Genomic DNA, 12,295 nt, shown 5'->3' on the forward strand with positions numbered 1-12,295 from the left:
AGAGATAAGACTGATGGAGACAGAGATAAGACTGATGGAGACAGAGATAAGTCTGATGGAGACACAGAGATAAGTCTGATGGAGACAGAGATAAGACTGATGGAGACAGAGATAAGTCTGATGGAGACAGAGATAAGACTGATGGAGACACAGAGATAAGACTGATGGAGACACAGAGATAAGACTGATGGAGACAGAGATAAGACTGATGGAGACACTGATGTCCTACATTACCATTCTGAGGAAAGCTATCAAGGCACAAAATATTCAGACATTCGACAGCAACCCCCCCCCCCCCCTCAAAAAAAACACCCAGGTCAACACTTAATTTCCATCCTAAAAAGCAAAGATAATCCCCGGTTTTAGAGAAGATTCATTCTTGTTGCCTGTTCCTCGACAGACACGAGACTACATGCGATTTGTAGGCATTTCCAATTTGTTGCTGAGGAATTGATACTTGCTAAACCTGTCAAATGATGGCAAGCATGTTTTTTGAACATCAATATCTGTAATTTCATCCGGGTCAGAACGCCCCAAAATGGGAATTAGGTGAAATTCTACTGCCTCTGTGTGTAAACAGTCTGATCAATAATCATACACTGGTGTGGTCGGTTTTATCTAGGCCCGACTTACAAATGTGTGGTTGTACTGTTATGTAGGCTTTATCTAGTTCAGGCCAGACCAATGAATGTGTGGTTATAATACAAGCCTGAATAGGTCTATGTACAAAATACATGTGTTGTGTAATAGAATTTATAAATCAAAAAACAAAAATATTTACATGACAAAAAAGGATGAGGAAAACAAGAAAAATGAAACAAAAATTAAATTAACTCATTCAGCCCTGAAGATTCATTGGACTCTTCCAATTAAAATGTTGGAACAGTTCATTTATGAGATTTCAGGGGTAAATGAATTAAACACGTGATTAGTTTCTTCAATGTGAAACAACAAATTATGATACATGTATATTGTAGGTGAGTCTGGTTAGGTGTCTATATCTCGGTGTGTTTAATTCATTCACCCCTGAAATCTCATAAATGAACTGTTCCAACATTTTAATTGGAAGAGTCCAATGCGTCTTCAGGGGTGAATGAGTTAATTGTATCAGGATTACTATCAACGAAAAGACCTATTTTTCAACTCCAATCTATTGCCTTTAATTTTGAACCTTTCTAAGTGAGAAATCTTCATGATGGAGGAACCAAAAACATAACAGAGGAGACTTGTTTACCCGGTCACAGTTTTTTACACAGGTTTATTTCCTGAAAGTTTGAACCATTTTAAGTGAGAAACCTTGGCAGTTGACATAGAAATATAGGGGGCGCCCTTGTTTACGTAATGATAAATCTGTTATCCGTCATTATGGGAGATATTTCTGCCTGATTTTAATTACATGTTCTTGGCCCAAACATGCGGGTGTTTATGCTTGAGATGTGTCGTCGATCAGTTGTGCGAGAGTTTTAATCAGTTTTCTTCCCGATCCTGTGATTGTTCCGTTAATACATCCCCCCCCCCCGAATTATCTGATACAGCTACCTAATAGTAATGGCTTTGTGTAGAGCAAGATCTGTTATTTATTTTATTTTTATTTTTTGTTTATTTGTCACCCCACTGTGAAAGCAAATATGAAAACATAATTTCGCATTTTCAGATGGCTCCTAACATTTAAAATAAGGTTGGGTTTTAAATTGTACTTCGCATAGGAAATCATAATGTCCTATTTTGAGATCGCACCTAACATAGGAAAACATGATGTAAGGTTTTGAGTTATTTTTTTGAGATGCCCCATCAAATATGAAAACATGTCAGGTTTAGTGATAGCCATTCTCGTACTATAAAATACAACGTAATGTGAAGTAAGATTTTTGAGACTACTTTCTTGAGAAAATGTCAAGTCAGATTTTTAGCCATCCCCATCAGAGAACGTCAAGTCAGATTTTGAGACTATCCCCTTCAGAAAACGTGATGTCAGATTTTGAGACGACTGGGCTACCCCCTTCAGAAAACGTGATGTCAGATTTTGAGACGACTGGGATACCCCCTTCAGTAAACGTGATGTCAGATTTTGGGACGACTGGGGTACCCCCTTCAGTAAACGTGATGTCGGATTTTGAGACGACTGGGGTACCCCCTTCAGAAAACGTGATGTCAGATTTTGAGACAACTGGGGAACCCCCTTCAGTAAACGTGATGTCAGATTTTGAGACGCCTGGGGTACCCCCTTCAGAAAACGTGATGTCAGATTTTGAGAAGACTGGGGTACCCCCTTCAGAAAACGTGATGTCAGATTTTGAGACGCCTGGGGTACCCCCTTCAGTAAACGTGATGTCGGATTTTGAGACGACTGGGGTACCCCCTTCAGAAAACGTGAGGTCAGATTTTGAGACGACTGGGGTACCCCCTTCAGTAAACGGGATGTCAGATTTTGAGACGACTGGGGTACCCCCTACAGTAAACGTGATGTCAGATTTTGAGACGACTGGGCTCCCCCCTTCAGAAAACGTGATGTCAGATTTTGAGACAACTGGGGAACCCCCTTCAGTAAACGTGATGTCAGATTTTGAGACGCCTGGGGTACCCCCTTCAGTAAACGTGATGTCGGATTTTGAGACGACTGGGGTACCCCCTTCAGAAAACGTGATGTCAGATTTTGAGAAGACTGGGGTACCCCCTTCAGAAAACGTGATGTCAGATTTTGAGACGACTGGGGTACCCCCTTCAGTAAACGTGATGTCAGATTTTGAGACATAACATAACAAATCATAACTGTGGTCAATACAAATATTTCAGTTGTAACTCATGACAATGTATCAGTAGCTTTGCTATTTGACTTTTCTAGATCGTCAGCTTCTGATTGTACACTTCTGAGTAGTAATTATTATTTTATAGGGACAAGCTGTTGAACAGGACATAGAGGCAGGAGTTTTTTTCTCTCCAAATATTCTGTTTTAACAAATAAAACAATTTCTATCGTAAATCGTTCGTAAGTGGCGCAACAAATCTCGGATATGATGGAAAAAACAGTGAAGTGGACTAAATACTACATAATTGTGGTAATATTGATTAGCTTCTACTCCGACAGTTCTGGGAACCAAGTGGCCATCTGGTCATTAGCCTACATCTGATTTGTGGAGTGGTAGGTAGGGATCGGGTCTGTCTTTTGTTGGCATAGAGATCAGGTTTGTCTTTTGTTGGCATAGAGATCGGGTTTGTCTTTTGTTGGCATAGAGATCGGGTTTGTCTTTTGTTGGCATAGAGATCAGGTTTGTCTTTTGTTGGCATAGAGATTGGGTTTGTCTTTTGTCAGTGTAGAGATCGGGTTTGTCTTTTGTCCATGTAGCGGTCACATTTGTCTTTTGTCCGTGTAGGGATCAGGTTTTGTCTTTTGTCGGTGTAGAGATCATGTTTGTCTTTTGTCCATGTAGCGGTCAGGTTTGTCTTCTGACCGTGTAGGGATCAGGTTTTGTCTTTTGTCGGTGTAGAGATCAGGTTTGTCTTTTGTCCATGTAGTGGTCAGGTTTGTCTTTTGTCCGTGTAGCGGTCACGTTTGTCTTTCGTCCATGAAGGGATCGGGTTTGTCTTTCGTCCACGAAGGGATCGCCTGGTTTTGTTTTTGTTCCCGTAGGGATCCCCTGAAATTTCATAATGAACCCTTCCAACCTTTGAATTGGAAGAGTTCAAATGTGTCTTCAGGGGTGATCTTGATATTACATTCATAAAATTTCTGAATTGAACGGTAAAAATAGGGGCTATATATATATACCGGTAATAAAAGCGAAACATTAACATTTAAGATTGTCCTTTGGCGAAGCTCTTCATTCATGGAGATTTTGATGTAGAACAATTTAATGTCCTATATATCTGTTTTGTGTAGTGCTTTTCCTCTCTCGGGAGACTTTTATGCCATCCAGTCTTTTACTGTGTGGCCTTTTCAAGATCAAATTAGAAATTTATGTAAAAGTGATTAGCGACATCAAAATTATGTGTTTTGTATATGAACTTTTTAGTCATTGAAATGTAAAACATCTGTAAATCATTTAACTCGTTCAACCTTATTGACATACTTGAACTCTTCCAGTTGAAAGGTTGGAATAGTTCATTATGAAATTTCAGGGGTGAATGCATTAAACAACCTTTAATTATTAAAATTCTCATGACAATTAAAATACTGGTAACCAATATCTAGAATTCGATGTTAATATAGAATTTTTCTTCATTCAAATTACATGATTTATAAAGAATGTAACCGTTTAAAAGTATTGAGTATTTTTTTTTTTGACATTTCTTTTTGACAAGTACATACCAGTATTCTTTCTACCTCATTGACATCGCCATAATTCTCCTCCGATCTTTTGTAACGATCGGAAAATTGTACTTCGGAGACATTTATAGAATTTAGTAGCTATAGTTCAATTCCTCTGTTGGGAAATCAGATGTGTTATATGGTACGCTGTGAAGATGTTGTCTGGTTAAATCATTTTGACCTGGAATCGAGAACACAATATCAGACAATGGTAGAGACGAAGGGTATCGAATACATCTATACATCTTTATATAAGTCACAACTTACGAGGATAGGTAACCAAATTTTCAAACCTAATTACCTAATTCAGAAAGAGGGACTGTTCTTTTTTTTATTGACAAGTATGGAAGGTAAAGAGGTAAATTTCTAAATAAATCATTATTATGGTATCTTTGTTTGAGATATTGAGGTTAAATATAGGGGCGTTACAACACAACGGGAGAGTACCATGCTATAATGTAATTAAGAAGGATTGTTTTGTAATACATATCCCGATATATTGTCAAAGGAAAAATCGGCTCAACTTAAAAAAGAGTTTCAAGTAAGAATGTTTATCAAACAGAATCATAGGTAATATGGATCGCGCTGTTTTAATATTCTTCGTCAAACCAGCCATCAGTAATGACTAGAAGTGGCCTGTTAATCGTTGGTATATTTGTTGTAGTTGCATATCAAAACATCATGTATATACATAAAAATAAGCTTTTGAAAACTATTGCGATAAAGTGATATTTTATTTCTGTGTCAAAAACACGATGCAATATGCCTGTATATTGCGACATACCGGTTTTCCAGTATATTGTGACAGCCCGAGGTAAATATGTGTTCTATCTTATTTAGACGGGCAGATTTAAGGCTTTCTCTGTTCTATCATCCAATAAATAGTTTAAGTGACACGAATGCAAGAACTGTAATTCTCAGCGACATAGGCACTGACCGATGTTTATTTACAATCACCACGATTAATAAACAACAATAATGTACATCTCGCATGCAATCATATAGCTCCTAGCCTATTTATCCCGATAATAAACACCCCTTCAAAAAATAAATGTGTGCGTCTCGTAACCTGTGTCACGTGAAGGACGTGTATAGGTAGCAACCTAGTCCATGTGCAAATATCACCAACAGCGCCACCTATTGGTGTTTCTCATACCAAAGAGAAAATAATTACATCCTAATTCCTACTGTCAACTGATTGAAATTATATACGCTACCTTATTGTGACATGGAGACTAGCTACCGTATCTTGACATTGGAGACTTAGGACTTTATGCTACCTTATTGTGACATGGAGACTAGCTACCGTATCTTGACATTGGAGACTTTGGCTGTATGCTACCTTATTGTGACACAGAGACTTAAGGCTTTATGCTACCTTATTGTGACTTGGAGACTTAAGGCTTTATGCTACCTTATTGTGATACAGAGACTTACGGCTTTATGCTACCTTATTGTGATACAGAGACTTAAGGCTTTATGCTACCTTATGGTGACTTGGAGACTTAGGGCTATATGCTACCTTATTGTGACTCAGAGACTTAAGGCTTTATGCTACCTTATTGTGATACAGAGACTTACGGCTTTATGCTACCTTATTGTGATACAGAGACTTACGGCTTTATGCTACCTTATTGTGATACAGAGACTTACGGCTTTATGCTACCTTATTGTGATACAGAGACTTAAGGCTTTATGCTACCTTATTGTGATACAGAGACTTACGGCTTTATGCTACCTTATTGTGATACAGAGACTTAAGGCTTTATGCTTCCTTATTGTGACACAGAGACTTAAGGCTTTATGCTTCCTTATTGTGACACAGAGACTTAAGGCTTTATGCTTCCTTATTGTGACACAGAGACTTAAGGCTTTATGCTACATTATTGTGATACAGAGACTTAAGGCTTTATGCTTCCTTATTGTGACACAGAGACTTAAGGCTTTATGCTTCCTTATTGTGACACAGAGACTTAAGGCTTTATGCTACCTTATTGTGAAACAGAGACTTAAGGCTTTATGCTACCTTATTGTGATACAGAGACTTAAGGCTTTATGCTACCTTATGGTGACTTGGAGACTTAGGGCTATATGCTACCTTATTGCGACTTGGAGACTTAGGGCTGTATGCTACCTTATTGTGATATGGAGGCTTTGGCTGTATGCTACCTTATTGTGACACAGAGACTTAAGGATTTATGCTACCTTATTGTGATACAGAGACTTACGGCTTTATGCTACCTTATTGTGATACAGAGACTTAAGGCTTTATGCTTCCTTATTGTGACACAGAGACTTAAGGCTTTATGCTGCCTTATTGTGACACATAGACTTAAGGCTTTATGCTACCTTATTGTGAAACAGAGACTTAAGGCTTTATGCTACCTTATTGTGATACAGAGACTTACGGCTTTATGCTACCTTATTGTGATACAGAGACTTACGGCTTTATGCTACCTTATTGTGATACAGAGACTTACGGCTTTATGCTACCTTATTGTGATACAGAGACTTAAGGCTTTATGCTACCTTATGGTGACTTGGAGACTTAGGGCTATATGCTACCTTATTGTGACTTGGAGACTTAGGGCTATATGCTACCTTATTGTGACTTGGAGACTTAGGGCTGTATGCTACCTTATTGTGATATGGAGACTTTGGCTGTATGCTACCTTATTGTGACACGGAGACTTCAGGCTATATACTACTTTATTGTGACACAGAGACTTAAGGATGTATGCTACCTTATTGTGACTTAATGGAGACTTTGGGCTATATGCTACTTTACTTTGACATGGGTGAGAGGGAGGAATTTGGAAAATGAAAACTACATCCTCTAGCTGATCATGACCAAATGTCCAGGGATGTAATTGTGGTTAAACATCGGGGTGTATCATACTAGTTTAACAAGACGTATTTATCAGTAACTCCTCCAAAAAAGGGCACAAGATTGGTAGGTCCCTGTGTCCCACATGGCTTGGAAAAAGCTTTTAGAACAAGCAAGATTTATAGATAGCATCGCACCAAAGAGCCCAGAGTCACAAACGAAGCGGATTTCATCCTTGGTCGTGTTTATGAAATGTCTTGTTTTCGATCAACTGAGGTCCCTTGTTGTTCGCTCTGATTATGTAAGGATATCCATTACTAATGAAGTTGTTAAAAATCCCAAATTACCTTCTATGTTTTGGGTGGAAACTTATTTAATTTTTTTTTATCTATCCTTGTGTGGTGTACCGAGGTCCTTCGGCCAGAATTGGTTTAGTTTCTTATTTTGGTGTACAGACCTTGTCTTGATTTGTGTCACAGGCTCAGGTTTTTGTGTTCACTCCAAATTACTCTTGCAAACTTGAGGTTTTTGAAGTAAAACCAATTTTCATGATGTAATACTTACCATAACTTCAGTATACTTCATAGAGCTATGGTAATTATTTCTGAAATGAAATGACATGTTGTTACGCTAAGATTGTTTTACTTATTAAATATGGATTTGTATGTCATTATTAAATATGGATTTATATGTCATTATTAAATGTGGATTTTTGTGTTGTTTTGTATTTTTCTGAAGTTCCAGTGTTTTCTAACAGCTGTACGTGGACAATGCATCAGCGATTAATTTATGATTATTATTTCATGTATTTTCAGGAATTTCTGGGAAATTTTCCCAGCAGCCCGAGGATGAGACGGTAGAGGAAGGGGCGGTGGCTCGGTTCCAATGTAATATCCGAGCTTCCCCGCCTCCCCTGTACACCTGGCTCAAAGACGACCAACATCTCAACAATGACGATAGGTCAGTGTAACTCTGTCATTCAAAATCTTCTTCTTAAGCTCCATAGGTGTACCCACCATTGCTATTATCACCATTAAAAGTATAGGGGTTGTAGCTTTCACTGCAGTTACTGTTTACGTAACACTGCATTTTGATAGTTTGACAAGATAGCAATATTTGAATTTATTGAACGTTACTAGAGTGCTGTGCACATATTTCGGAGTAAAATAAAGCTTACAAAAAGTTGCTCTTTATTTTAACTATAATTAGTTCTAATTGATCAGATAAAAAAATAAAAAAATGTGTAAACTAGACAGAAACGAAAATGTTTAACTGAAACCCCCCCCCATAAAATTCAGTCCAATGAAGCTATTTTTAACTTGTAATGTTGAATCTACAGTAGATTTGCAAAAAGAAAATCCTTGCAAATAAACTTGCATGCAAATTTGTTAGTATTTAAACCCGCCGAGTTGATCAGCTGAACTGTATGCAGTCGTGAAGATTGTCCACAAATTTCACAATATATAAAATTAGCCTGGAACATTCCAACATCACCTGCCAATAGGATACATGTGATTGCATTGGAGGTCAAAAGGTCAAAGTTGCAATAATCAAGTAGCCCTTCAGCTTCCTGTAAATAACTTGAATTACTTTTCAAAATGGGTAAGTGGTGACCTTTTGGAAAATGGTCGCCATAGGAATTCATTAAAGGTCAATTCAAGGTCACTAGCTATAAATAGATATTATATGAGTATTTATACATATCTCGCTAGCCGTTGTCAGCTAATGTGGCTTGATGAGGTATTATAGCGCTGTATCGTTTCACTTCAGTGGGATGGAATAGAAAAATGACACTCGTGTGGCCCCGTCATCTGTCGACACTTGTCATACGACTTTAAGTTCCAATTAAACAATTAATATCAAATTGTCCCTCCTACACTTCCGACAGGATTATTTCCAGTGGACTTAATAATGATGTGGCATTGTACGTTTCAGACATTGAAATCAGTTGTTATCTTACCCCTTAGATTAGCAGTCTTTCTGACCTGACAATAAGAATCGGTATTCTGACATCATGTCTTGCCTGACCAATGTATCGTCTAACAGTTTGTCTGAGTAGACAGGTTTCAGTGTAATTATTACTGACTCTTTAAATCTTTTGAAATACCGTTAATATGGTGTCATGCTGCATGTTTCAGACATTTAATCATTTCTACGGGTATTCTACAAATCTTGGATGTGGGTCCGGATGACGCCGGTCAGTATTGGTGTACGGCCACTCCGGGGAAGCTCCACGATCTCCCGGATCAGGTGGACAGCATAAAGTGGAAAAAGAGTAATCCAGCCACGCTCACAGTCAATCAAGGTAAATACACTCCTCTCAGTCAATCCAAGTAATTAAGTTACTCATAATCTGAATTATCTCGATGGCTCCATGCTCACTTTCACTCTTACCAAGAAAAATATCACTTTTAAGGTTGGAGTTATCTCCCCTGGATATATGCTACCTGACACCATAGCTGTCAACCCTCCCTCATTAGGAGGGAGCTAGTACTCCTTTGGTTTGACCAAATCTCCCTCGAAACTCCCTCATTCAAGTCCAAACTCACACAAAGTAAAAATCTACATCCTGTGGTCAAATGATCTCCTAGTTACTGCAAAGTGTGTGTAATGATCATAGCAGGTGTGAATGCTGTTTGGAGTTTTTTTAATACTTAGAAGGGAAAGATAAATTGAGCAAAGCAGTTTCAGTCGAGTTTCACACGCTTTCTCCCTCATTGAAAATGAGGAACGAGGGAGATCTCTGGAAGTTTCTGAGGTTGACACGTATGTCACATAATGAACTCACATAATGAAATCTTCAATTCCTGTCTGTTCAAACAATTAATGACTTATTTTCTAATAAAAATTATTGTTGACAGAATGGTTATCGGTCTTTGAATCAAGATTGTCACCAGTGGATGAGTTAACTGGTTCACCCCTGAAATGTCATGATGAACTATTCCAACCTTTGAATTGGAAGAGTTGAATTGTGTCTTCAGGGGTGAACAAGTTAATTCACATGGGGCCTAATTTTCATTTATGTTCAGTCTGTGGAGAAGGCACAGTCACTTAGGGACTGACTTTCAGCCTACATGATTGTGGATATTCTTGTCTATAATTTTGTACAGATCTTGTATATCTTTATCATATATTATCAAGAGCCTGTAGACTTGCTCAAGTCCATAGTATGTGACAACCATAGAGACTAAGGTGCCTGTCATAACTTGAGGAAGTTTGTTAATGCATTAAGAACACCCGCTTGTAAGAGAATTACTGCTCATTCAGACTGCCATTTTGTTTCAGGCTCGGGTAACCGACCCCTAGCTATCAAATCTGGACCGGTCAACACCACGGTACAGGAGGGTCAGTCTGTGGTCCTAGAATGTCTGGTGGACGGAACTCCGGAGCCTCAGGTCACCTGGGAAAGGGATGGTAAGTATCAGAGGCCCTGGAGGGGGGATAAGTCTGAGGTAGCGTGGAAAAGGGATGGTAATTGTCGGAGGCCCTGGAGGGTGGGGATAAGTCTTGAGGTCAGCTGGGAAAGGGATGGTAAGTGTCTGAGGCCCTGGAGAGCGGGGATAAGAAACTAAAGTGAGGTTTCCAGGCACGGGTCCCATTGGAAAGTTGTTTTTTTTGCCTGAATTTTACAACAGTAAAGTAAATAAGCAAAGGAAGGGAGGTCTCCGGTCTCATGGGTAGCAAAACATAAAAAAAACCTAGCATGGTTATATTCTTTTTGTTTTCTACATTAAAAATGCCATGGACCTTCAAGACTTCAAAAAATAATTTGGGAAATTCCTTTTGATCCCGACTCCTGATAGTATATTGTGTGTTGTTAATTTTCAGACGGTTCAGATGCAACAATGGCAGCAGTTAGGTACGGCTTCTCTAACCTGAAAATCCTCCAGGTGACGACGGCCCACTCTGGTGTGTACATCTGTAAGGCCAGGAGTGGGGGACGCACAGTGTCGGCCCGCGCCACACTCTCCGTACACAGTAAGTCTCTGAGATACTGCCGATGTCTGCTAACACGGACAGAATGCCTAAACTCATTCATCCCTGAAATTCCATAATGAACTATTCCAACCTTTGAATTGGAAAAGTTCAAATTTGTCTGCAGGGGTGAATGAGTTAAAAACTATCGGTATTATGGTTCTATAATGTCACTGCATCAATACACAGTTAAACCTTTCATACCGTTAGTTCAAAGAAATGTTGGGGAAATCACTGCTGATAATGATAGCCTTGTATGGAATTCGTTCTGATGCTTGAAATCTGTTACAAAATGTTGGCTGAAGTTAATGTGGGCAAAATTACACTTTCCCCACTGTATACCATAATGGACTCATCCAGATTAATGCTTGGGAGAGTCTACTAAGTTTCATAGGGGTGAAAGTGTTCACTAAATGTATGCTTGTGCTAATCTTGTACTTCTCCTATGCTGATTTTGGTATGTTTCGGAAGTTATTTGAACTAAATGTGTGTTTTCATTTGTGTTTCAGCTCGCCCTGAGATCACGAGGGGTCCACAGAGCGTAGAAAATGTGCCAGCTCACAGTACCAGGTTTGAATGCGTTGTCAAGGGCAACCCGCGCCCACGGGTACAGTGGTTGAGAAACGGAACAAGAATCAATCTAGCTGCCAATTACCAGGTTAGTATGTACACCATTACGGCACATATAGCCAGGACAAAACTGTCAGGTACACCATTACGGCACATATAGCCAGGACAAAACTGTCAGGTACACCATTACGGCACATATAGCCAGGACAAAACTGTCAGGCAAGCTCTTTTTGAAAAAGTACAAAAGAGAAGATGAAATATGCTGTTTTGTCGGTGGAGGGTGAATAGTTTACTGGTAGAATATGTTTTGTCGGTGGAGGGTGAATAGTTTACTGGTAGAATATGTTTTGTCGGTGGAGGGTGAATAGTTTACTGGTAGAATATGTTTTGTCGGTGGAGGGTGAATAGTTTACTGGTAGAATATGTTTTGTCGGTGGAGGGTGAATAGTTTACTGGTAGAATATGTTTTGTCGGTGGAGGGTGAATAGTTTACTGGTAGAATATGTTTTGTCGGTGGAGGGTGAATAGTTTACTGGTAGAATATGTTTTGTCGGTGGAGGGTGAATAGTTTACTGGTAGAATATGTTTTGTCGGTGGAGGGTGAATAGTTTACTGGT

The 12,295-nt window shown here is 39.0% G+C and overlaps 1 protein-coding gene across 1 annotated transcript in view; it reads left to right on the top strand.

The window, feature by feature from the left end:
* Positions 1 to 12,295, top strand: part of LOC110465962 (protogenin B-like) — a 70,467-nt gene that overhangs the window by 42,749 nt on the left and 15,423 nt on the right. Inside the window, exons 3-7 of the mRNA XM_021522179.1 lie at positions 7,949 to 8,093; positions 9,272 to 9,438; positions 10,419 to 10,547; positions 10,962 to 11,111; positions 11,618 to 11,766. Coding sequence (XP_021377854.1) covers positions 7,949 to 8,093; positions 9,272 to 9,438; positions 10,419 to 10,547; positions 10,962 to 11,111; positions 11,618 to 11,766 — 740 coding nt within the window. The remainder of the gene's footprint in view (positions 1 to 7,948; positions 8,094 to 9,271; positions 9,439 to 10,418; positions 10,548 to 10,961; positions 11,112 to 11,617; positions 11,767 to 12,295) is intronic.

Source organism: Mizuhopecten yessoensis, unplaced genomic scaffold (assembly GCF_002113885.1).
Source record: "Mizuhopecten yessoensis strain PY_sf001 unplaced genomic scaffold, ASM211388v2 scaffold11109, whole genome shotgun sequence".
Taxonomy (NCBI): domain Eukaryota; kingdom Metazoa; phylum Mollusca; class Bivalvia; order Pectinida; family Pectinidae; genus Mizuhopecten; species Mizuhopecten yessoensis.